The sequence below is a fragment of the Epargyreus clarus genome, unplaced genomic scaffold, assembly GCF_041222505.1.
Source record: "Epargyreus clarus isolate Ecla_fem2 unplaced genomic scaffold, WU_Ecla_fem_2.2 ptg000017l, whole genome shotgun sequence".
NCBI classification, from domain to species: Eukaryota; Metazoa; Arthropoda; class Insecta; order Lepidoptera; family Hesperiidae; genus Epargyreus; species Epargyreus clarus.
Genome location: NW_027332225.1, coordinates 1,784,940 through 1,811,974, shown reverse-complemented (window position 1 = coordinate 1,811,974; position 27,035 = coordinate 1,784,940). Strand labels below are relative to the sequence as shown.

The 27,035-nt window shown below is 37.1% G+C and overlaps 2 protein-coding genes across 2 annotated transcripts; both read right to left on the bottom strand.

Annotated features, from left to right (window-relative positions):
• Positions 1-351: 351 nt before the first annotated feature.
• LOC140748914 (mast cell protease 3-like) lies at positions 352-11,405 on the bottom strand. The gene is made up of 8 exons (XM_073081872.1): positions 11,251-11,405; positions 7,775-7,796; positions 6,878-7,019; positions 6,181-6,344; positions 2,070-2,162; positions 1,634-1,725; positions 936-1,023; positions 352-527 (listed from the first exon to the last, which is right to left on the bottom strand). The coding sequence occupies exons 1-8, from the start codon at positions 11,296-11,298 to the stop codon at positions 427-429; spliced, it is 750 nt and encodes a 249-aa protein (XP_072937973.1). The 5' UTR covers positions 11,299-11,405; the 3' UTR covers positions 352-426.
• A 2,130-nt stretch (positions 11,406-13,535) lies between these two features.
• LOC140748915 (serine protease 1-like) lies at positions 13,536-20,889 on the bottom strand. The gene is made up of 8 exons (XM_073081874.1): positions 20,743-20,889; positions 20,036-20,057; positions 19,090-19,201; positions 17,939-18,102; positions 17,018-17,113; positions 16,273-16,367; positions 15,151-15,238; positions 13,536-13,929 (listed from the first exon to the last, which is right to left on the bottom strand). Exons 1-8 carry the CDS (start codon positions 20,785-20,787, stop codon positions 13,874-13,876), a joined length of 678 nt encoding a protein of 225 aa, XP_072937975.1. The 5' UTR covers positions 20,788-20,889; the 3' UTR covers positions 13,536-13,873.
• Positions 20,890-27,035: the final 6,146 nt, after the last annotated feature.

The following is a 27,035-nucleotide window of genomic DNA, read 5'->3' as shown; positions in this document are numbered from 1 at the left end:
GTTTAGATTCAAAATAATATATTTAACCAACTAATTTAAATAGGTTACAGATGACAATAACCTTAGACAATTAAACCGTCATACAACCAACCAAAGGCACTTAGAATCGAGCCACTTTTATATAATAACTTTAGAAGTATTGACATCACAAAGTAATGGTAAGTGGCTACTGCAGCTCATAGACATCCGATTCCTACCCAAGGTCGTCCACAGATGCGCCAGTACCCCTGAGGATTAAGCTAGAATGCCCCGGAAAAGTATGTCTCCTGCACTTAACACCGCTTTAAGGCAAAGATAAGTGTAGCCGTGGTACAATCAAAGCGAAGATTTTAGTCTTTTGACTTAGTTACTTTGCCCCAAAAGAAAAATTTCAACGAGTTATTAAGTTAGTGCCTAGTTGTTGTATGACCGTTTCCGAGAAGAATCTTAGTTGACAACCATGACGTCACTTCCGAAGCCGGCGTCGGCAGCACCAATACCAGTTACAGAGGCGATCCATTCCTTGTAGGCGCTAAGGCTGAGGAAACCTGAAAAACACGTTAATAGTCAGTAAGTAGACTGGAGTAAAATACTAGTTATTACAAACATTACAGTTTTTTTTATATAAGATTGAAGCCGCAAAGTAGGCAGTCCATCTGATAGTAATGAGCCGCCCGTGGACATCTGTAACCAATTAAATATTAACCTATTCTGTTAGAAGCCGATCACATGGTACTTCTGAGAATTAGAATGGCCGCCTGATATGTAATACACACACTCCCACCGAAACCTCGAACTGTTTTTCATTAGAAATGGGTGATGTAGTGGTCCATTCCTGATGGAACCCTAATATTTATATACTTGGGTGATAAAAATGGTAGCATTCGTTGGTTGCCTTCCTCCAAATTCGAAACAAGAGGGGATTCTTAGCAAGTATATCCAAAAGTGTGACTCACTGGCAGCGGTGGTGTCGTCATCACCGGGGTAGCCGACCAGCACGCCGTACTGCACGCCGTCACTCACGAGAGCTGCGCCGATGTCGAACTGTAACATTATATGTGGTTAGAATGGTCGATTACTTGCGGTTAAAGGCGGATAGTGTGGCGGTTGAAACAGGGCCTCTCGATCAAGGGGTCTGAGGTTCAAATCCCAAAGACCTCTGATTTTTTAAAGTGGTAATTAAATTCGAGAATGATCAATAGCTGTTGCCTTGCGGTAAGAGAAGCACAGTAATCATTATGGGTCAGCTTTTCAACTAAGTTTCTTTTATAGCTTATGGGGTTAAAATGTATATATACTCGTACTTGGCAATGATAATCAGTGGCAATTTTCTCATTAGATCAGCATGTGTAAGTCTGATCAGAGTATAAAATCAACTTTGTTCATCGTTCGTCAGATCTTCGTTCATCAGATTTTAAAAAGAAATAAAGCTAATTGTTTTACGCATTTTACAGGACGTGCGTATACTCAATTATGAGACTTGACAGGGAGTGACATACGTTAATACGTTATATTTAACCCAGAAAACTATAATATTTAAAGTTCTTGCATAATTCATAAGGACAGACAGAGTATAAACATATGTGTAGAAAAGTGAGCGAAGAAAGCATACCAAAGAACTAGTTGCCAGAACTATAGAACTATAACAGCATACCTGGGTAGCAGCTCCCTCATCGCTGGAGGCCACTAAGCTGCCATCAGACTCCTCAACGGTAACTTCGTAGCAGTTCAGAGTTTCTCCAGGAACTGGAAAATTATTATTGATTAATTTTACTTTTTCTTAACGCTTCCTCATATTAAGTATCATTGACAAATAAATGAGGTTTAATTGTAATTGTTATAGTATATTATATGTACGATATGGCGGAAGACAAAATGGGAAGCTTTTATTACTTTTCTGTCTTCCCTTGAATGGAAGCTGCCTTACGGCATACTTGATCTCACATTTTTTTTATGAAATTATAACTCATAAGAATATGGTTCTTATTGCTGAAACAGTTCCAGTCGATCAGTGTACCAGAGATAGCACTGATTATTGCCTCAAGGTTCTAAGAGCAAAGTGGATGCGATGCCAAAGTATCGCCAGTTACCAGAGGAGTCATCGCCGGCTCCGAAGCCGCAGAACTGGCCAGCGGACGGGACCTCGTCGTCAGCACCAGCAAGAACCACGGGGCTGACATTGTCTGTTAAAAAAATACAAATTTTGTACCATACATAGTTTTAAGAAAATAAATGTCTATCAGTGTTGATCAATCATATTTTTCATAAAATGATTTTTTTATAATCTACTAAGTCATTTTGAGCTAACTTCCACTGCTAAATAAAATGAAATAAAAAAATGAATGGAATATAATTAATTTATATATGCCTGCGGATGCACTTAAAAATTGTCAGTTACAATAATTTTTCCCATAAGTTATTACGTTATCCCATAAGGAACGCGTCCACTATTGAGAAGATCAACTAAGAAACTCAGCGGGATTGTCTTTTTTTAATAATAATCAGTATAATTATTTTCTTCTTTTGATAATGGCTCCGTTACATATATAAAATTAATTAATCTTGGATCATGCATCCTTGGCCAGATGACGGCTAAAGTATTTATTTTGATTTCATTTTTGTCCATCTGTTGGATACTGGTTACCCCACTTGATTGGAGAAGCCTGATACGTACTAAGCAATATAAGTCATTGGACTTGAAGAAGACAGCGGGAAACTTCGGAAGGGATGTGTAGGTTGGAGTCTCGTCAATTTAAAGAGGGCTATGTCCAGTGATGGACCTTAAAAGGCTTAGGATGAATACATTGTCGACGTACCTCTAATAATGAAATCAGAACGGGTATTTGTTTATTAGTAAATTCTCAGTAGTAATATCAGTAGATCAGTCAGTAATAAACGAATTAGTATCAAAATCAGTCGTCCGTCCCGGCCGCACAGTGGCGAGTTTTAAAAGCTAGAGTGCTATTCTGTAAAATCATTTTATAATTTCGAAATCTGAATGCTGTGATTTAGTAACAGATTCATATTCTTGTTACCTTTTGAACAAAGTTGAGCAAAGTAGCTAAGGCCTTAGCTATGGCCTAATTGTTTCCAAAAAAGGAATTCACAGTCGAAGTTGACCTATCAAGATACAAAATCCTTTTTACCAGACTGCAGAGGTAGATGTTTTATTTACGTCATCATCATCATTATCATCAACCCATTACTGTCCCACTGCTGGGCACGGGTCTCCCCTCATAATGAGAAGGATTAGGTCATAGTCTACCGCTCTGGCCAAGTGCGTATTGGTAGACTTCACATACCTTTGAGATTTTTTTTATAAATGTCTCAGGTATACAGGTTCCCTCACGATGTTTTCCTTCACCGTTTAGCAATTGGTAATTAATTTCTAATACGCACATACTTTTGAAAAATCAGAGGTGCGTGCCTGGGATTTGAACCTCGGACCCCTCGATCGAGAGGCCGAGTTTCTCAACCACTAGGCTAATTAAATATAAAATATTTTAAAAGAAGTCTGGCTTTTCTTGTAGTCTCCGAAAAATCGAGATACGAATCTATCGAGGCTCAAAATTATTTTTACCAGATATAGAAGTTATAACATTTCATATCATATGAGATGTCGATTCGACAAAACTTTGGTAGGTATCAAAATCAAAGTCAAAAATATTTATTTCTTTAACAATAAATTGGTTTACATAATAAGTGATTTGGTATAGTCCGCGCTAAACTACTAGTCCGCTCTGAAGTTGTTGCGAGCAGGTGCAGTCAAGCAATTTACTATGGCGACACGATTCGTTTCTATATTATAACCGGACTAGCAGTTTTATGTGGACTATAACATAGTTTATATTTTGAGCAGTCGGGTTTTGTATAATAATTCAGTAGTTCACAGAATAGCACTACAGTAATTAACACAGCAGTCTCGCTGGAACGGTTTAATTGTCGACCTCCCGGACCACAGTTAGAAGTGCTTTCGCTTCTTTAATTTCGTCGTTCAAGTTAGTGCAATCAAATTTTATATAACTTTTTTGCAACTTGAAACTTGTTTTTTTTTTTTGTTTTTGTAATTATTTTTAATTGTGAATAGCATTCAATTATCTTTCGAATTTCTGTCTGTCTACTGTTATTAACTTTTACTGTGATTAATTAAATCTTGTACATGATTTGTTAAGAATACAGAAATAGTGATAACATCACAGATTAATAAATAGTTACTACGTAAGTAAGATGTTGGAAAAAATAATAAGCAACACAAAGCAATAATAAATTTCACACTTTTGTTTATAAAAAAAATTTAGGCTTTAGCAATATTAAATTTTGATGACCAAATTGTATCCATGCATTTTATTTATCGCATGCCTAGAGTTTTATTTAGATTAAATCAAACGTTTATTATAATAGTAATTAGCCTTGAGCTTATAAATAAGTAAAAGTGGGAACTTACTTTACAAAGTAAATTAGATTTTCCGTTTTAATTTAGATTCCTAGTACGAGTATATTAAAATCCCCTGTAAACATTCGAAATCAGGTTGGTCCATTAAATAAATCAAATTAATCGCAGTACAATGTAAATACGTAATTCCGGCTTTTATAAATCGTTTATTTCAATTTAAATTTTGAAGGTGGTAGAACCCTTTGTGGTTCGACTCCGGCGGCACCACCACAAAGCAAAGCCAAAGCCAGGCGTTAGGACAGAATTATGGACTAAAAAAATCTAATCAACAGCAAATATGGGAATTATATTAGATTAACTGATTCAAAACTTGAATAGAAGTATTTTTATCGTTAGTTACGCTCATTCATTAAGTTATTACCAATCTTATTAAAATATATTTAATTTAATTTAAATTAATAATATTACCACCGCACGGATCTCCCAGTAGTCAAGTGGAATCTATCCAATTAATATCCTGACAGAACGCCCCTATTAGGCAGCTAACTGGTCTCCTTTGATGTCCGAAACCAATTACACGTTTTATACCATTTATCTAGCTGAAGTAAATGAAAGAGAAATGTGGCTAAGGTTTAATAACTTTGGGATCTTCTGGAAAATGAAATAAATGGAGGAGTAAACGGGTATTATTAAAAATAATTGACGTAATTATAGTATACAGTCCATCTGATAAATAGCTATTGCCGCTTATGAACATCCGTAATCAACCCCAGATAGGATTTGATTCCTACCTGAGGTCGGCCATACACACGCCGCTTCCCCTGTCTAAAGAATGCAATGGAAATACTTTTCTGATATACTTAGTTTTGTCCAATGTCTCCCTTACCCTTCCCTTCGAACCGGAAGACAACAGCCCAAAACATTATTGTAATTAGGCAGAAATAGGTGTGGCGGTGGTGCCGCCGAAGTCGAACCACAAAGGATTCTACCTTTAATTTGCAGATATGTTTGAACCGCCCCACCTATCAAATATCTCGTATCTTTAACTTTCTCTAAATTAATATATTGTTTTCATTGTTAACAGTTTAACACACATTCATAAATAGTCCCCGTGTGAATCATTATACCCGAAGTACATTCACCCTAAAGTTAGTACGTTCGAAGTTTATTTATCACCCGTTCCTATTTCGTCGGGCTGGTCCCCACCTGTTGGAAATTGCTCTCTGAGGCACCATAATTTATTCCTCGCGAAGCATAACATTACGAAGATGCTTTTGTTTTCAGTCTAAGTTATATGTTTTGGACGTCTGTGTATGTATTTTTAAACACACAAGCAAAATGCTGTTGGAAGCAAATAGAAGTGATAAAATCAATTGAATGATTTGCAAAAGGAAAATACCTAAATCAAATTCAATAAATGTGTCTATAGCAAAACGATTGGAATCATCCGGCATTCTAACTTCTTGTGATAAAGAATCAAAGTAACGAGCATGGAGTCCGTTTAATGGTAAGTTCTAGGCAAGGTTCTAGGTATACTACGACAGATAGGATTGGAGTTCCCCCTTCAGATTATCCTTCAATCATTAGATGCATGGCTACATCTGAGGATAACTTTCCCTTATCAACCTTGAAACCAAAACTGCTATGTTCTGGGTTCAAGCCTAATATGGCTGTTATAAGGAACAGATTTTATATAAATAGATACTATTAGATAGATAGACACGGAGTATTCTATGTTTATTTGGAGTATTCTATTTAGTTTGTTAGTATTCCTACGACTTCCATCAATCAGTCCACTTATAACTTACCAGTAGGTTGAACGAATCTGTTGGTGTTGATGACAGCGATGTCGTTAGCGCCGGTCTCGGGGTTGAACTCGGGGTGGAATGTGATAGGGCCGGCCCCAGACTCAGTCACCAGCTCGGGGCGGGTCACGTCGATAGCACCGTAACGGATCCATACGAAACGAGCACTGTGAAAACAGAATTATGTGATCAGAGGAGTTATAATTTGAAGTAACAGAAGGTTCTTAGGGCGTTTTGCCTTCCCTGTACTTTCAATATAAGTAAAAAGAAATAATACAAATAGTAAGTATATATTGTTTAAGGATTTTGCGATTACTAGCTGTTGATCGCAAATTCGTTCGTGTACACTACAGCGTAACGAATATTCAATCCTCTTTTGAATTTTCAAAATAGTGAAATATCTTTGTTTTTAGTTCTAACCAAAATTAGGGTTAAACCTTCACATTTGTAACTCGAAATCTAACGCAGTTCCTCAACGTTCAATTCCTATTTAAAGGGCTTGATTTTCTAAACATAATATTTCATGATTTCTAAATTACCGTACCAAATTTTTAATAGTGCTCGCTTAAAATTAACAGATTTACCAAAAAAACTCGCTTGCCCTATACCCTTTAACTAACCAAACTGTATCTAGCCAAATGGATCTTTGTTATCCGAAAATATTTTAAGTATTTTTTTAAATAGTCCAAATATGACTCACTCCCTGAGGCAGTTAGCGGAGGTGAGCACCCAGGAGCTGTCGATCAGGGTACCCGTGCAGGAGTTGAGCAAGCCGCTGGTGGAGACTGCGGTACGGATGTGCACCACCCATGGGTTCTCGCCGAGCGCTGCTGCCGTACGCACTGTACAATAAAAGTTAATATACTTGTAGCGACTCCCCCTATTCGTCAAGAGATCGCGCTGCTGAATCACGCTATCGAAGTTTTCTAAATTTCTTGCATATATATGCAAGTTCCGAAAGGAGACTGTCAGCACGGACGCTCCCCGGGCATGATCACAAGACTGGCGAGAGATCTCCCTTTGCCAAATACTTATGAGAAATTCAGTATACTAATTTATAAATATATAGACGAGCATAGTATTGTAAGTGGCAACAGCTGTCTATGGATTAAAGCATTATCTGTAGTCAGCCACAGATGCGATGCTTCTCCTGAGGACTAAATGAAATGGCCCCGAACAAGCCCCTGAAATCGACGATTTCTGCGCTAAACTAAAAATAAAGCATTTTAGTGGTAGCACCACGGAGTCGAACCGTTAAGGGCTCTGTTAATTTACCTTCTTTATTTTACTTTACTTTGTTTTCAAGGTCAAATAAAATATATGCAGAATTTCTCACTAGCCGAGGCCATGTTATCAATTATTGGAATTTCGATAATAATTACTTTTCATAACCAAATGGCCAAGATGAGAAATAAAACCTCAACCGTTATTCATACTTACAAACATCTTAAAACGGTACAAAAACATCAAAAGAAAAATTACAAAAATTGCTGTAGCGTTTCCAAAAATACTCCACACCTAAGCACACGTTGGTTCTGGCGTTGTCAAGTTGCCAACTCGGCTAAATGGTTGAAAAAGGTAAAAAACAGACACTTACCTTGTACGCCGGTGCTGCGGCCCTGCAAAAGGAAAAAAAACTGTTGAAATCTCATGAATGCGAGTGGATGGGGTCTGAAGTGGCGGATAGACAAGTGTAAAAGAACGCTAGACTTGAGGACTGTGGAAATAGACAGACTTTCCGTAATTCTAGAATGCTCTCGCTGTTAAGTAATTTTATTCTCTTGAAATTGCAATATCTACCGATTTGTTGTTAAATCAATGCTATAATACAATGCATACATACATACATACATATATACATACGTACATACATACACACATACATACATACATATATACATACAATATATACCATACATAGAGTTTCAGCAGAACCTTAGAATTTTAAAACTTTTGAAGTTGTTTTAATTAAGGTGCACCGTCTAAATTTTACCTGTCCTACATTACTTGATTTTCAGTTAAACTGAGTTTAGTTTTGAAGGCACAGTTACGTTGACTCATAGAAACTTAATCCCTTATTAAGTTTATGTGTCCCCTATCCTGTTTGGATTTGGTAAATGGCATTCCTATTTGCTATCTCTCAAACAAATCAACCGGCGAGTTGAACTTCTGGTTCTAATGTACCACCAATAGTTTTGTTTGTATGTCTCTTTGTGTGCACTAATAGCCTAGTGGTAAAGAAACTCGGCCTCTCAATCGAGGTTCGATTCGAATCCGAGGTTCAAATCCCAGGCCACCTCTGATTTTTCAAAGTTATGTGCGTATTAGAAATTATCACTTGCTAGACGGTGAAGGAAAACATCGTGAGGAAACCTTCATACCTGTGAGATTTATAAAAAAATATCTCAACGGCATCTGAAGTCTACCAATACGCACTTGGCCAGCGCGGTAGACTGTGGCCTAATTCTTCTCATCATGAAAAGGAGACCCGTGCCCAGCAGTGGGACAGTAATGGGATGATGATGTATGTCTCAAAATTAGGTGTTATTATTGTAATCATCATTAGATTAGGATTAGGTTGTAGATTTCTATGGCGAATCCAAAGAATGGCTAGAAAACTCAAGACCACCCAAACTCTAAAGTTATGATTTTACCTAAGTCTCAAGATAACGGCATCAGAAGTAGGATGACCTTTTTTAGCCGAATTTTCATTTATTTCGGAGACTGCATAACTTTTTGCAGTATTTCTACCATAAATGTAAAGTTGAATGTAATAATATTTAATACTTTAAAATATTCCTGTTCTAACAACAGGAAACGGTGTCATTTGATAAAATGGTAGATTATATAATGGAATAATATAATATAGCCACCGGATGGATTAGACTGATATTTTGTATTTAAGCAGATAACAGAATTAACAAGATTAGGTGTTGTAAGCTGATTATTTTGATAAGATGGGGTCTAATTCGTCATAAGATTCACGTCAACCGATATTTTACCTACAATTTGATTGCACATGCAGAGATTTTCAGAAATATTATTTTAGCAAAGTTGTTGCATTATCGTAGTCGTGATGATATGAAGTACGGTCACTTTTTTAATAAATTATTTCATTTTTATCATATTTCAGCAACCATCATACAATTGCAGACATGTTTGTCATACAAGATCCGAACATGTGTTCCATGCTTACACACGTGTTCCATGCTTGCCTACTTAGTAGCTAAAACTGTGAAAAATTATCAGTGGTAGTATTTAAGTACTTAACTGAAATATTTCCGGAGACAGACTTTTCCGAGGCGTTCCAGCTTAGTCCTCATGGGTAGCGGCGCATCTGTGGCCGACCTCAGGTAGGAATATTTAATCCTATCTGGGGTTGATTACAGATGTCTATGGGCGGCAGTAGCCACTTACCATCAGGTGGACTGCATGCTCGTCTGCTACTCTTATATTATAAAAAAAAAAACAATTTCAAGGGACCTAAAATTATTGAAAAAAATATTTTTTACCCTTAAATTTTTTTACAAATCCTAGTTGTTAATCTATATATTTTTGTATTTAGTAATAATGTAATAAGATACTTATAATAACAACTCATATTACAGTCATAACTCTATATAATCCTTAAAAATGTTCACATATTCCGACAGGAGGGGAAATGAAAATTGAGTACCATCCACTTGCAATTCTGCAGTCGGATGGTACTCCCGCTTGCTTTGCAGTACCATAATTATCATCCTATCTTAGTTAAAAATCCTTACGACATACTAAAAAAGTAAAATAATTTTTAAATACCATGCGTCATCATCTGGGGAGTGGACGCCGCTTCTATTTTTAAGTTTGTATCTTTCTTTTATTCGTTTCGTTATAAAATTAAATTTCAAAATCGGATTACCTTGCACAGATTTTAAAAATAAAATAAAGAATTCTCATAACGCAAAGCAAACTAAGTAATTAGCATACATTGTCATGAGCTGGAAGATAACATGGAGCTTTGAAAATTATGAGAGCCTGTCTCCGCTGCTTGTACGATACGCAAACAGGACGCGGCAAATCGGATTACCTTACAGGGAATTCTACTTTCCGGGAAGGGAATATGTCTGGATGATTGTCTCGGTTAATGTTTTAATTAATTTTATGAGTATAAGCTGTGCTGCATAGTAACAAAGTAAACCTTATTTTACAGTTTCTTGTATAAGAATATTTTGTTTTTTGGGTATATTTTTGTAGCAAGCAGTTTCAAAACTGTAATTACTGGCTTTAAATATTCTTCGTGTCCCCCTATTACAAATCTATGTCTAAAATGCCTTGCATTAAATTATATATTTTAAACAAAATGTATTATTTTGAACAGAACGGCTCATATCTTCTTAATTTACACTCTTCTTCCAGGAAAGTGTTATAAAAATGGGTACAGTTGTTTTTGACCTTGTGTAAATGAAACAACTCATAATTAATTAAGTATATGACCTTGTAACTATAATCGAATTTCTTTTGTCCTTAATCCTCAGTAGATATAATATTAAAATCATACAGGTATGTATTATTGTAGAACGAATAGAATTATTCAAATAAGTTAGCCTTCTTATAATTAATCTAAAAGGGTATTGACGTATCTCCCTCTCGGGAGCTGTGGAGCGGGTTAGCCTGAATAAATATGTCTCTGTAGGATTCCTATTAATTTTATATTCATATACTACCTAATGCCTAGTTTGCATACGGGATGGAAGGTTAATGTAATAATATACAGTAAATTAATTAATGTATACATTTCAATAATGACATAAAACATTTTTTTATAATATTGAAGTCGCAAGTGAGCGTACAGTCCACTTCATGGTAGGTCGATCATGGACCTCTGTAATAAATACCCTAGTCTGGCATAGGTTTTGTACCGCACTTAGGTGGCGCGCTACTTCTGAAAACTAAGTTGGAACGCCTCGCACGCGTGGGCATTGGCTAAAAGTGTCAAAACAGAACATAGCGCTTAACCCTACTGCAACATAGAAATAAGTGTAGCGGTGGTGCCCCCATCTTTTTAGATTCAACCTTAATATAAAATTAACTTACATGAACGGCGGCGAAGAAGCACAAAAGAACAACTGCGAAGGCTTTCATCTTCAACGGTCAGCGAACCACTAAAGGAATACGAAACCTAATTACCTTAATAATTATTTTTGTCTTATCCATATCGTCTACGTCACTGTGATATCTCGACACGATAGATTTATAATTAAGTAGCAGATTAATCCACTGATAGATTACAAGTGTTCTTTTTACATTTGAACACATTTATGTCTTTACTTTTTTTACTACGCTTTTTACCACGCTTTTATTAGCTTGACCTGTTTTTATTATGAATCTTTGAACTCGATTTTTACCCACATTGAACGTTCCGATTAATTGAACATTTAAAAAAATTATGAAGAACCGATGACTATACACGATTTTAATAATTCTATCCCATTCTCCTTGTCAGGATCGTCAGGAATCAGGATTAACGATTGACACAAGGAAATTGTGCGACTTTAGCGTGGTTTTTAGTTTTTAAACTATAATTATATAAGCTTGACCCGTTATTTATGTACCGGAATCTTTGAAATCCATTTTTACCCACTTTGAACGGTCAGTTTAATTCAAAATTTTGAACAATTATCTAGAAAGGATGACAATGTATGATTTTAATTGTTTTCTGTCATTGTCCTTATCAGAATCAGATTAACAATTTTCGAAACGGTGTTCGAGCGCCTTAGAGAAAGTTCATGCCAAGACTCTAGTAACTTTTGCAAGAACTTTTTCATTGCACCAATTAAATATTACTTTTAAGTTTTATTAACTATAGAAGCGTGGTTTTTATTTTTTTTTAGCTTGATTACTGGTCACTGCTCATGAGCATCTGTAACTGTATTAAGAACTAGAGCTCCGTCTGAAGTGAAAATCGAAAAAAAATGTAATTTCACGTTACACTGATGTGCATATTTAAAGGCATCTACACTTAACTTCCAATCTAGGAGTCTTATGTTCTGTCCCTGTAGTTCCGGGACCAGAATAGGGCTACGGTATCCCCTGCCTGTCGTAAGAGGCGACTAAAAGGGGCTTCCGGGGTTGCGGGCGTCAATAGTGGGAGCTCGAACCGCCCGGCTAGTGACCCCGGGAAGGACGGCGGTATGTGTGGTCGCATACCGTCGTGACCACCAGACGGTGTGGCGAGCGTCAAGCTCACCTGGGCAGAGCCCGATGGGGCAACGCGCTAAGAAGACTCCGGTTGCATTCCTTTGGAGATCCCGGAGTCCTCTGCGCAGCGCCGAGGACGGCCACCGGGGGGGTTTTAGTGCGGTAAGAATCCCACATAACCCCGTGCCGCTCCCACGGCATAGGGTACCTTTTGAAGGTTTCCCCCTCGTAAACAAAAAAAAAAGGTGTCTTATGTTCACGATACATCTCTGTCATGCATAATTTTACACAATTTTACATGTTAGGTACATACTATTATATTTTACTGTGAAATATTATACGGTACTATTAAATTACGAAAAAAAAAATTCAGGTTATCGCATCATCATCATCAACATCATCGCATTACACGGTCAATTAGACGTAAATCTAATATCGGCTACGAATTGAACTAATTTCAAATTGAGTGTATCATCTCCATGTGTTATCTCACGACATCCGCTTATTACGTGTAGCTCTTTATATATTATCACGTGAGAAATAAAACTTATAAGTTTTTTACGATTAGTATCCTGTTTATGCTACTGAAATGGTATTGCGTTTATTTCTAGCTAAAAAAGCAAGGTTGTGTTTCGGTGAAAGAGGATCGCAACCATATATTATTTTACTCTTTGATCGCAACTGACTTACATAAGAGGCGATAATTTTAATAGAGTACCCATAGATTAGTAAACATAACTCCTAACAAGAAAATGTAACCAGTTTTGACAATTGAAATTGTCACTGTCATCTATTTTCGTGTTTGAAAAATATTTAAAATATGTAATTTTTATATCATTTACGAATGAAAAGTTATTTCTCCGCACTTTCTTCGATTTCGTGTTTTTGTACCACCTAACTGCACATGACGGCATTGTTCCGCGTAAATTACACCATGACAGCCATTAAGTGACTTACACATTTGTCAACCGTTTAAGCCATTTAATGGCTTCCTTCAATTACAAGGCGGTGAGATATCTAAACTTGTCTATGAGAGTACCTAACTCTTTTGTGGTCGTCTTCAGGTCCTTTTCCACGTGAAGTTGGCTAGTGCTAGGGATACCCTTATACTCGTATTTACCGAAGACACTGAACAAATTAGATTGAAATGTAATAGGATGTATAGTTATAAATAAAACAAGTTTATTTTCAAAACAATATATTTCAAGAACTTATTTAAGATAAGTTACATTGGTATTAAATGAAGAAAACTGAAAAACTGAACGACCATACAGACAGCTAAAGGAACTTTAAGACCCTTTTACATAATGTTATAAAAAATATATATCCTTATATTTACTTAAAGGTACATATAACCGAATTATTAGTAGTTTGTATCACAAACTTCTTCTTCCGTTCTTACTACAGTTCATCTGATGGTGAAGTTAGAAAATTGGCGAATAAATTATTCAGTTGATAATAGTACCTTATTTGAAAAAAATGTACTTATGCTGTTGTATGATCGTTTTTCAAAATGATCTTAGTGACCAATTTTATCTTTTATCCAACTCGTGAAGGGTATCAGGTTGAGGAACGCTGAAAATAATTACAAGCTTTTGTTAACAGGTGTGAAAAAAATCTTAGGGGCAATTTTAAAAGTTAAAGTGATTTACTAAGAGATCAAAAAAAATCGTGGTAAAAAAAAACAAAAAAAATCGTGGTAAAAAATCTGATGGTAAGGGTACACCCTTACCATGAGTTTTTACGTTTTGACAAATATGACTATTTTGGTATTTGTTTACGTATTTGCCCATACAATTTCCAATCTGCGCCCCTAGCGGATTGTATCAGAACCATAGTGTCAGTAACGTAACATTAAATGTCTAAATTGGCAAAATGGAGCTTTATGTTTTGTCTCTCTTTGCGAACATGTGAGGTAGACAAAATACTTGAGCACTTACTTATTATTGCGTTTACTCAGTCTACTAAGCAAACGGAACAGAATAATGTATTGAGTAAACGTAACGTAACATTGTGGGATGTTTTGAAAACACATAACAAGGGTACTGTATGAATCTATTTCTGCCTAATGACAGCAGTGTTAAGCGCTGCTATATTCTGGTTTAAAGGGTGTGATAAGTTAAACTTACGATACTATTCCTGGGCATTCCAGATTAGTCCCCAGGTCTAACGCATCAGTGGCTGACCTCATGTAGGAATCTTTTCGTATCGGGTTGATTACACATGTCCCCGGGCGGTTTCGTACCACCAAATTTCCATTGATGTTTTTCATTTATTTCAAGTATTCTTACAGATCAAGATAAAGAGCCCTTTGGCAGACGAACAGATAGCGGAGGCTTAGAAACAGGGTTCCGTTTTTACCCCTTGTATACAGAACCATAAAACACTGGCAGAGCAAAGCCTGTCTCGGTTCCGTAAGTACCGTTTGAATACGGATCGCTAAAAACACCAGTAGAGCAACCCTAGGTGGTAGAACCCTTTGTGGTTCGACTCCGGCGGCACCATTGCCACTCCTATGTCTGCCTCATAACAGCAGTGTTAAGCGCTGCTGTGTTCTGGGTTGAAGGGTGTGGCAAGGGACATACTTTTCCGAGGCGTTCCAGCTTAATCCTGAGGGGTAGCGGCGCATCTGTGGCCGACCTCTGGTAGGAATATTTAAACCTATCTGGAGTTGATTACAGATGTCCATAGGCGGCAGTAGCCACTTGCCATCAGATGGACTGCATGCTCGTCTACTACTCCTATATTATAAAAAAATGAAACTGTTGGATTCTGCGGTTATATTAAATGACTCACTTGCAACTTTAATGTTAAGGCCGAGGGGAACGCTAATCAGCACGCCGATCTGTGTCCCGTTACTGACGAGACCACCGCCGATGTCCAACTGTAACATTGCATTTTCAAAAAATCTGCTTCTAAGTCCACTTTCTTAATACTTAAGCTTGCGGAGTAACATAGGGTTCCCTCTGAATGTTGTACCGATTACAATGGTTAGTGTTCCGAGGAACTAGTTTACCTGGTGCCTACGTCACCATCCCGCCATCGCACCACTCGCCAAAGGATGAAGTTCCATCCACACAAGCTAGACTTGTAGCGGTCCTCCACGGTTCGGTTTGCACGCACGTTCTTTATGAGGACTTGCAAGATGTGGAATGAACTTCTTCCTGAGGTATTCCTGGAGTGCTATGACATGGGGCTCTTCAGAAAAGGTGCAAAAAGAGCTCTACTCCATAGCCGGCGATGCATTAGCAACTCCTCTGATGTTGCAAGTGTCCATAGGCGATGGCGAGTGCTTTCCATCAGGTCCTTCTGCCTCATCATTTAGGTATAAATGTAAAAAAGCTTAACTGCATTTTATACGTATATTTTGATAATAGGCCAGCTCCCCAGTTGAGTTCCTTTTCGAGCCTTGTGAAGGTAAGATATACTTTACCAAGTATTTATAAAGTATTTACCATCGTAATCAGTAGCCATTTTATTATTACTCCAGCAGATTTAAATCCTATTTCGCGGTGTGTATTAAGGAAGCTAGATATTGTGATCAACTTCGTCAGATTTAAAAAGTATGAGAACGGATTCTTCACCCCTTTTCGACTCCGGAGGCACCGAGGTATTCTGGTTTGAAGGGTCTGGTGAGTGAGACATACTTGTCTGACACATTCTAGCATAGTCTTCAGGGGTAGCGGTACATTTGTGGGCACCCTCAAGTAGGAATTCTAATTTTATCTGGGGTTGATTATAGATATCAATGGGCGGCAGTAGGCACTTAGGTGGACTGCATGCTCGTCTGCGGCTCTTATATTATAAATATGGAAACCCTCTCAGACAGACAGACAGCAAAGTCTTAGTAGGGTTCCGTTTTTACCCTTTGCGTTCGGAACCCTAAAAAAGAGTACTGTAAACTGTGAGACAATGTACCTGTGTAACAAATCCAACGTTGCTACTGCCCGTTAATAAGCCGCCGACAGCCACCGTGATGTTTACATCGAAGCATTTCAAGGTTAGACCAGGAGCTAGAATTATACATAATTAGCTAGATTAATATACATTACGTCTCGCCGTTTGCTAACCGATGTTAAGTGGTCGATTAAAGAAATGCAAGCAGGATAAAACTGAGTATCTTAGTCAAATCAGGACAAACAGAGGGTATAAGTAGAATTAATGACGTATGCTTGTGCATACTTTTGTGCTCATATGTGTATGGGTGAGTTGGCGGTTCTTTGAAGTATACATAACAAGAAACGAAATTAACGAAACCAACCAAGTTGTAGGGATAATCACATTATAATGATAATCAGATGTCTGACTCACTCTTGTCGCTTAGTGTGAACAGTCAAAACCAATCAGTGAACGCTAAAACTATCGCGCTTAAAATGTGAAAGCCCTTATAGAAAACAGATGATAGGGAAAGTCAAAACTCAAAGCAAGACATTCCTATCTTTAGTTAGCTACCTAAATCATAGATTTTTTTCTACACTTGCAAGAAGCAGCTGAAAAATCAGAATTTTATAAGTGTAGCATAAGTACCTGATTTCAGAATTTCTAAGAAGACGACAATCTCACGAAGAATACGTATTTAACACCATAACCATAGTCCTTATATTGAAAGTTTCAACAGCCATCCAAGAAATAAGACTGATTATTGATCACCAAGTAAACTTACTTGAAGAGTTAGTGCTGACTCCATAGCCGCAGAACTGGCCAGAGGACGGGATCGTAGATCCAATGATAGGGAGTTTCACGGGCAGAATAAAGAAGTCTGTAAAAAAGATATATAGATATACTACGATATACGATTATATACGGTTTCTTACATACTAGCAACCCGCCCGCGCTTCGCACGGGCACAATAGAATAAATGTCAATTTTTTCGTAGTGATCTCGTAGTGAATCAGCTTTTGGAAATTGTATTATTCATAAAAACCTTCCTGTTGAATCACTCTATCTATTAAAAAAAATCTGCATCAAAATCCGTTGCGTAGTTTTAAAGATTTAAGCATACTTAGGGATATAGGGACAGAGAAAGCGACTTTGTTTTATACTATGTAGTGATAGTGATTCCACTACGTCGTCTTCTTATCGTGTGTATAATTCGATATTAATTTAATTCGTATTTCTGTCATGAGGTAATGCTCCAGCGTAACCGTTTCCGTCACAACACCGTTTCACCGATAGGTATTTTTATTCTGCGTCTAAAGAAATGTACCATCTCTTAAAACAATATTATTTTAATCATACTTATACATTTTTTGCAAGAAATTTAACTTTTTAAGCAAAATATGTCAATTTCAGTTGGTTTTATGGAATGGATAAGCGAAAAATCAATAAGGGTTTAAGTTTGTTCAACGTGTATGACGGAATATTTTACTGTTTTAAGGAGGAAATAAAACTTTCCTGAACTATAATGGTTTTTATAAGATGGTGGTAGGCCCCCTGGGGGGGCTTTCAGTTTTAAATTTTAAGATTAATTTTAGTTAAATTTAAGCTTTCAGTCTTTAAAATTATGATATAATTTCTTACTAGGCGCTTTATTCAACTTTCCGCCCTGGGTTACCAACTTTAGTCCGCCACTTCCATTACTTACTGATATTAATAATGCTTGTTTTTAATTTGATGAGACCGATGTCATTGGCGCCGGTGGTTTCGTTGAAGTCGGGGTGAATGTAGACTGCGCCGATGGCCAACTGAAACAGCGGTGTGGAGACCGTAGCGTTTACAAGCCCGACGCCTAACGTTATGGAATTAGAACTGTGGGAAGAAAATCAAATTTAATGGCAATCTGTAACACGAATCTTTACGGGCGTTATCCAAACCCATCGAGTCCGACTCTTACTTCGTCACTTTTTTTCACGAGGAAACCCTGCGTGGATGATTCTCTGCTGCGGGGGTGGCGGAGGGGATATGCCGGACTTTACTATAAATACTAAAGTTAGAAACTTAGAAAAAAGTGGTCTAATTTAACCAAATGTCCCCTGTGAAATTTGTGAGGGGGGCCCAAATCTTATGCTACGATCACACCTGTAGTCAGTACCGTAATAAGCAGATAGACACTTGATTTTTTTTACATAATATGTATACCTGTTTATCATCTTCAAATCACAAACGAATACTGGTGTGTGCTTCTGATCGTCTATTTAAAGTGGTAAAAGAAAGTCTTAAATCTATCTACAGTGTACCATCAGACAAAACTATACTTTCTATAAAATATTTGGACAAACACGAACTGTACCCAAGTTTTTACGTTTTTAAAATCTCAAGGCTGCTTGTCCATTGTCACCGAGCCGATACCGAGAACGAGATTATTTCGGGCCGATTTTAATTATGTCGTGACGAAGATAGTTTGTCCACCGCGACCGATATCGGCGGTTTATGTTGTTCCAGCTGTCACTCCTGTAACGGCAGTGAATGGACAAGTTCCAATGTGTTTTACATTGCCGGCCCATCGGCCTGTCAAAAACTCGGTGCCGATTTAGCGGTCACGCCGATCTACTCGGAATATCGGCAGCCAGGATGACGGTGCTCGGGTGACGGACGTGCGGTGGACAAGCTGCTATAGTAAATGTATGTACGCTACTTCGGCGTCGTCATTAATTACCGGTATCGGCTCGGTATCGGAAGTCGGTGGACAAACAGCGTATGGGTACTGTTTCTGAACGAAGTTCATACACATTGTATAGCCTGCCTGACACGTGTCTGACACGTTACGTTTGTAGATATATGCAGATTAATACTCACTTCTTGATGCAGTGAGCAGCGGTAAGTACCCAGTCCTTGTCGATGAGGCTACCTCCACAGAAGTGGAGGCCGACATCTATTTGGACCTCCACCGTCCATGGGTAACTGGATGCTACAAAACAAAAAAAATATCATTATATAATCGTTATCGGACATCATTCTCAAATTGTAAATAAATCAATCTTTCACGCTAGAAAATAAACATAAAAGATAAAATATAACAAAGATATAACAAAAGTGTGGACATTTCGTTGTTAATCTTTTTCTTTTCCCAAAATACTCTATGCTTAGTACGAATCGGTTCTGGCAACATTTTCAGGTTGCCAACTCGGATAAATAGTTAAATGAATGTTAAATGAATAAGTAGTTTAAAAAAACTAAAAAATTATTTTTCTAGTTTTTTATGATAAAATTTAAGTTATTAAAATAATAATTCAATTCAGAATAAAAAGCGTGGGGCCCTTGATATTTTAAATGTTACAATCATTCTATTGGTAATTATCTATGAGAGAATAGTTATGAACCACACTAAAATGCACCCCACGCTTTTCACTCTGAATTGAATTATTATTTTAAAAACTTAAATTTTATTATAATTTAGTTCATCATGATTGATTGAATAATTTTCTAGTTTTTAGTTCGATTAACAATAAAAGCGGGTTTTTTTTTTCATTTTTAGTCTGTGACTAACTCATAAATTGGGTAATTAATTAATCTAATAAGGATTTTGTGATAATGTGATTTGTTATAATGGGAAATTGTTATCCAATTATTGCATTGCCATCGGTCCTTAATACGTATGCAAAGTTTAAAATTTCCAAGCTTTTAGAAACGGGTGAAAATTTAGCTCAAAAATTCCGTTACATACATTCATATCTACATACATACATATATACAACCCAAGCTAATATAATCGTGTTAAAAAGGCAAAAAAAAAACAACTTACATAGTGCAAAGGTGCTTCGGACCTGCAAAAGGTAAGAATATGTTATAATTACATAAAATCTTATTTAATATAATGATGACTTAAATTGCGATATAGGACAATTTGTTCTTAAATTAGAAATTTAATACATCGAGTTTCATTTCAACTTAATCTAGGTCTTAAACATTTAAAGTGTTATTTATGATCATGTTAAGATGCACCATAGCCTACCAACATAATTTCATTGAATTCAAAGTTGGCGTGTTATCTTCATTATTGAAGGCGTGCCTCAATTAAAAATTTCAGTGGACCTCCGGTAATCCGACAAACATGCAGGGCAGTGTCGGACTATCGAATTTGTCGGATTATAGAGCACTGCCTAAGACCCCCCTATAGTCCAGATTTTTTTACAAAAGAGTACCTTGTAATCCGACAAATTACATATCCAATGATAAGATTCTATATGTTATAGGTACATATGTACATACTTTGAAGTGAAAATCATACTTAATTTATGTATATATTATCGGGGGTCCACTGTAGTAATATATCAAACGCAGATGGGTTTATATTGGCATCGTGTGATGTGTCTCTCCCTTACTACAACCTTCGAACCACCGCAATGGTTAAAGCTGCTGTCATAAGACAAAAATAGATGTGCGGTAATAATTTCTAAATAGAAACACAAAAGTTACAGCAAATTATAAAATTGAAAAGAGATAACTTACCTGTAAGGCGAAGAGGCACAAGAGAACAACAGCGAAGGCTTTCATCTTAAACAAAAATAATTACCAGAGTCCCGTAGAGTTGTAGAGGGTAGTAAGAATTAATAACTGCAACTGCAAAAAAACTGCTTATATAATGATAATTGTTATGTAAAGCTCGTGGCACAGTAGTGAATAATGATTATATATGGTAGCTCCTTGTTGTATTTTTTAAAATAAAAGGTAATTCTTTAATTTTTTTCTACATGTATACCAAAGTATCCTATTATTGAAATCTGGGTGATACATTCAAGTTATAGTCCAACAAACTTTTCTATGCGTGTGGCGATTTCTTCGGAAACGGTCATTTATTGCCACCTTCGTGAGCAATTTTGCAATTTCCCTACATAAAAAGTGTAAATATATATTTGATCAAATTAAAATTGTAAATATTTAAGTGCGTGTTTCACGAGTAGTGGTTAGTTATTTTATTAATGGTTAAATGTAAGTTATTTCTATCGAAGTTTATTTAACCGCTCCGCCTACCGCTGCGCTTAGTAGTATGTGCACAGTAATTAAAGCTGGGTTCTCATTCACAAACTGTAACTGTAACCGAACTAACAAGTTAATATCGAATGTCGCCGGTTCGCTCTGTACCCTTACCAGGAGTTTTTACGTTTCGACAAATATGACTGTTTTGGTATTTGTTTACGTATTGGCCTATACGATTTCCTAGTTCTGACACGATCCGCTAGGGACGCTGCTTGGAATTTGTATGGGCAAATACGTAAACAAATACCAAAACAGTCATATTTGTCGAAACGTAAAAACTCCTGGTAATGGTACTGAACCGCATGCTTTACGCTCGTGATGTTCACGCGACCCAAAACTATGTTTTTGGTAATGGTGAAGAAAGAATAACGGTTGCAGTGACAGACGTAGTACCCGATTATCGTAGACTCAGTAGTGTTGCACGTTACAATGGCGATAGCCTTTAAATGTAGATGGTACCATCCGTCAGCATTTTTAGGCCCATTATTGGACATACCCCGTACACACATCTGGCCCCGTGCTCTCCGAATCCAGCGTGATTGCTACTCGAGAACTTTTCCTCCCTATCATTTATCGGTACTACGAGTGTCAGCCTGATATTTTTTAAAGGTAGGTATGTAATATGTTTTGTGATTCGACCACAGGGGTGGAACTAAAGAAAACAATATATTTGTAAATTGCGTGCGACATGTCCATCTCTCGCCGCTATGGAAGTAGGAAAATACAAACCCATGTAGCGCCGCCGTAGACTTCTACGGCGCCGGGTTTCGGAACTCCATAGCGTGCCGACAAAACCTACGTCACCAGTACCTACCCTTACCATGAGTTTTCAAAACATCCCACAATTTTACGTTACCTTTACTCAATCCATTATTCTGTTCCGTTTGCTTAGTAGACTTTGTAAACGTAACAATAAGTAAGTGCTCAAGTCTTTTTGTCTCCCTCACATGTTCGCAAAAAGGGAGACAAAACATAAAGCGCCATTTGTAAATTTAGACATTTAATGTTACGTTATTGACACTATAGTTCTGATACAATCGCTAGGGGCGCTGATTGGATTTTGTATGGGCAAATACGTAAACAAATACAAAAACAGTCATATTTGTCAAAACGTAAAAACTCATGGTAGGGGTACAGATTTTCACAGCGTCGCTGGAGCCTGGTTCTAGTACAATAACAAACGGTGAACGTGTAATAGTTACCGAGGTACCTAGGACTCGCTAGTGAGTACCCGACTTTAGGCGCTGCACATAAATAAACACTTCTCTTTTGCAAGTGTGTCGAATATTATCATGGAATTTTTTGCAATTTCATTTTCATAACATTAATAATAAGGAAAACAACAAACAACTGCGCAAACGTAGACTATTTATATGCATAATTTTCCAATTTCCAGTTTTCATTGTCACCTACCACCTGCCATTACCAGACATAGGTATATCCGGGAATGACAACATCATTGAAATTAACGTGGTTGTTTACTTGCATGCGCGAAAACTTGAGACCTATGATGACGTCACAGAGAAATGTGTCTAAAAAGTAATGAAAAATCTCGTATCATATTATATTTTATAGACTAAAATATTATTATCAGCAGTATAACTTTATTTAAATTATTTTAAAAACATTAAAGGGCCTTAAAATTAACGGCAAGATGTCACTGGCAGGCTATAAATATTATTAGCGACAATCAATGCATGTACACATATAGATGTGTAATATATATTATAGAAGTATGCTTATAGAAGCATCATCGTCAGCATGCAAAAGAAATACTCTTTCATCGATCTCCATAGGTAAACTAAGCCAACACAAGCACCAAACTTTACTAATGTCCAAAAAAAGTAAGCAGGGACTGTAACCACAGTACCCTTACCATGAGTTTTTACGTTTTGACAAATATGACTGTTTTGGTATTTTTTACGTTTTGGTAGCGAAAAAATTCTAAGTCTATGTATTTGCCCATACAATTTTCAATCAGCGCCCCTAGCGGATTGTGTCAGTAGGAAATCGTACGGGCCAATACGTAAACAATAACCAAAACAGTCATATTTGTCTAAACGTTAAAACTCATGGTAAGGGTACAGGGCAGCAACAATAGAGCAAAAGCCCGCGACCAAAGGCGGACTAAGCTCATCGGAGCCCCAGGGAAGAAACGCTGAACGAAGCCCAGGGCGGAAGGTTGAATGAGGCCCCCTGGCTAAAAAGCTGATGTAATTTTACTAGCTTTTACAAATGTTTTAAAGATACCTACCTACTTTCTTTTCGCTGATAAATATACATTTTAAGGATTATTCTTTTTAGGACGATGTACTAGTTTGGAAGGGTTCGGAATTCGGAAGCACAACTGTGTTGGAGACGTCCTGGGACGGTTTGTCCCACAGTTTTAACCGAATTAAGTGTAAATAATTGGTCTAAATTTCATGGGTTTCTTTTCGACAACAAAAGCTGCCTAAGTTACTTTTAAGCTCCCTAGCTAGCTTAGCTAATCGCCCATGAAAATCCCATCAAAATTAGTCCAGCCATTTCGGAAAATAGCCGGAACAGTCACAGAAGAACACATAATTATTGTTTTTGTTTTTTTGTTATTAAGCACCTAATCTTGCACGTAAATTTTGTGAAAAAAAGCTATTGCGACGTAAAACAGACAGTTCAATTTTATTTATTTGTATTAGATACTCAATAGGAACTTTCATTCATTCGATCATAGTAGGTATTACACGATAAATAATTAGACATAAATCTAATCTCGTCTACGAATTGAACTTTTTTCAAATTGTAGATAGGTATGTATGTATCGTCTCCATGTGTTTTCGTTTATCTCACGACATCCGCTGATTACATGTACCTGTTTTTATCATTATCATGTAGGAAAATAAAACTACTATAAATTTACTATTAAAATCCTGTTTACTGCTACAGAAATGGTATTGCATTAGATAAAAAAACGAAGCAATTCGGTTGTTTCGATGAATGGCGATGATCTTAATAGGAGTGGGTAGCGCTTCTGTGGCCGACTACAGGTAGAACCCTTGTTTCACATGGAGCTAGTTTTAGGAGTCAATGGTTCATGGAGTTTTAGCTTATGTTTCTGAAGAAAGTAAACAAATAAAACAAGTTTAATTTCAAACAGTATATTCAAACAACCAACAAGATAACAGTACCTTGTATTGAAAAAAGAAATGTAATTAGGTTTTAGGCCCGTTTTCCAAAAGAATCTTACAGACCATTTTCAGTGTTAATCCAGTTCACGTAGTTTGAAACGCGAAGGAACGCTGAAAAAATGTTAGATGCTGTTATTAATAGATATGAAAACAGAGCCAAAATATGAAAGTTTATGTAACTGTAAAAGAATTGTATGACATCATAAACAATCGTTAAACTCTGAAAACTGAAAGTTAAACTATCTGAACAAATCAACTTCGATGCCTTTCAACGAATCTATACAAACCGGTATATTTGAAAAAGGATTTTTGTCATTGTAACATAATCATACTAATGATCTTTATTCCCCCGGCTACAGAGCCGACCTCAGTTAGGAATATCTAATTCTATCTGGGGTTGATCACAGATGTCCATAGGCGGCAGTAGCCACTTACCATCAGGTGGACTGCATGCTCATCTGCTACTCTTATATAATAAAAAAAACAATAATTTCTTATTATTTTTGCCCCTCAAAAAATATAAGAAACATTAAAAAAGCAAAGGTCCTGAAACTATTTACTATGAAATATTATACCTCTGTAGCAATAAGCTCGTCGCTGAAGTCCTCTAAGCGGTCATTGTTAACCTCCTTGACGGTAACATTATAGCAGTTCAAGGTGTCACCAGGAGCTGGAAAATGTATTATTCATTGGTCTTAACAGTCTTTTTTCCGTTTCTCTAAAATAGCAAGTGGTAAATTCCGAGGACATTTAAACGAGACAAAACACTGAGACTCGATTATGGAGATTCAATAAAATGGCCTTAAGGCCGGTTTACGTTAGATCGCTTAGTACAGAGAGCAAAATCAGTCGGTGAATACCTAAAACTGTCAGGCTTGACATGTGAACGAGCCCTTATAGAAAAAGTTGTAGTGGAAGTCAAAACTCAAAACAAGAAGTTTTTATACGCTAGAAGCACAGATGCCAGCATTTTGACAGTGGCATACGTTATTTTTCGTTTACTAAATCTAAGTTATACAAAAAAACACCATCTTCCCTATTTCTTATTTTTTTTCAATCGAGCTGTTGTCCAAGATATTATAACATTAATCACCAGGTATTTAACTTACTAGAAGAGTCGTTGCCGATTCCAAAGCTACAGAACTGGCCAAGGACGGGACGGCAACTCCACCAGGAGGGAGATGCACGGGCCACCACACATCGTAGTCTGTGAAGAAGAAAGTACTCGTATAATACTTCGTTAACTCATCACTGTTCCTCTGCTGGATGTAGGTCTCTTCTCAGAGAGAGGGATAAAGGCAATAGCCCATCGAACTGGCCAATGCAAATTGATAGATTTCACACATCCTTGAGAACTTTTATTTTGAACTCAAAGTGTAGCTTTCCTCACAGTTCAAGCACGTTATAATTTGAATTTATAATACGCACATTAATTTGAAAAATTGGGACTTGCGGGCCTGTTATCGAATCTCGTATAAAGTGACTGAAGTCGAGTTTCTAACCACTAGGTTATCACAGAAACAGACCTGGCGGATGTGTTACGGCGGTGAAACCAAGAAGGATCTTTTGCCCCTTATATTTTTTCAGTGTTGTTAAAAAACGTTTCACCAATACTTTTCCCCTCCCTAAAAGAATAATTTAAAAAACTTTTCATTTGTATATGGATAACTTACCGGGACTTTTAATGACACTATTAAAGCGGATGAGAGCGATGTCATTGTTACCGGTGTCGTTGTTGTAGTCGGGGTGCAGGTGGACTACGTCAGCGCTGATCTCCGTCAGTAGGCCGGGCGGGGTAGAGTCTAAGACGCCGGCGCGGATCCATAAGGAACTAGATCTGTGAGAACATAATTAAATTGTCTGGCGAGTTTCTCAGGTAGCAATGAAACGTTTTTAGGATTCCGTACTTAAAGTGTAAAAACGGAACCCTATTAGGTACTAAGCCTCCGCTGTCTGTTCAACTGTTACAGGGTAAAAAAAACAGACGCTTACATTGTATGCCAGTGCTGCGGCGCTGCAAAAGGAAAATCACTTAAAATCTCATGAATGCTCAGATCTCAACCACTCGATGAGGTCTGAAGTCGCAAATAGACAAGTGCGGAAGAACGGTAGACGTGAAGATTGGAAATAGACAGTGTCATTCTGAAATGCTTTCACTATTTTATTCTAATGGCTGTAATTAACGATTTGTAATTAAACTAGAAATACGTGGAGTTTCATTTCAGCAAAATCAGAGTTTTCAAAAATGAGCTGCGTCAATTTTTTTTTTTTTAATCAACCGAATTTACTTCTTATACAACTTTATGCACGATTCCTATTTTGTTTTCGAGTTAAAGAAACTTACTTACCGCTTTACACTCATGGACATCTGCAATCAACCCCATGAAAAAGAAATCCTTCTTGGGGTCGGGCCCAAATACGTTACTACCCCTGAGGACTAAGTTGTAAATTGTAACACCTTAGATTCCTTGCCACACTCTTCAAACCAAAACAGCAGCGAAATACGATCTTGTTATTACCGTGTTCTGGCTTAAGACAGAGAGAGACAGGCTCACGAGGCCTTCTAGCTTGGTCCTCAAGGGTAGTGATGCATTTGTGACA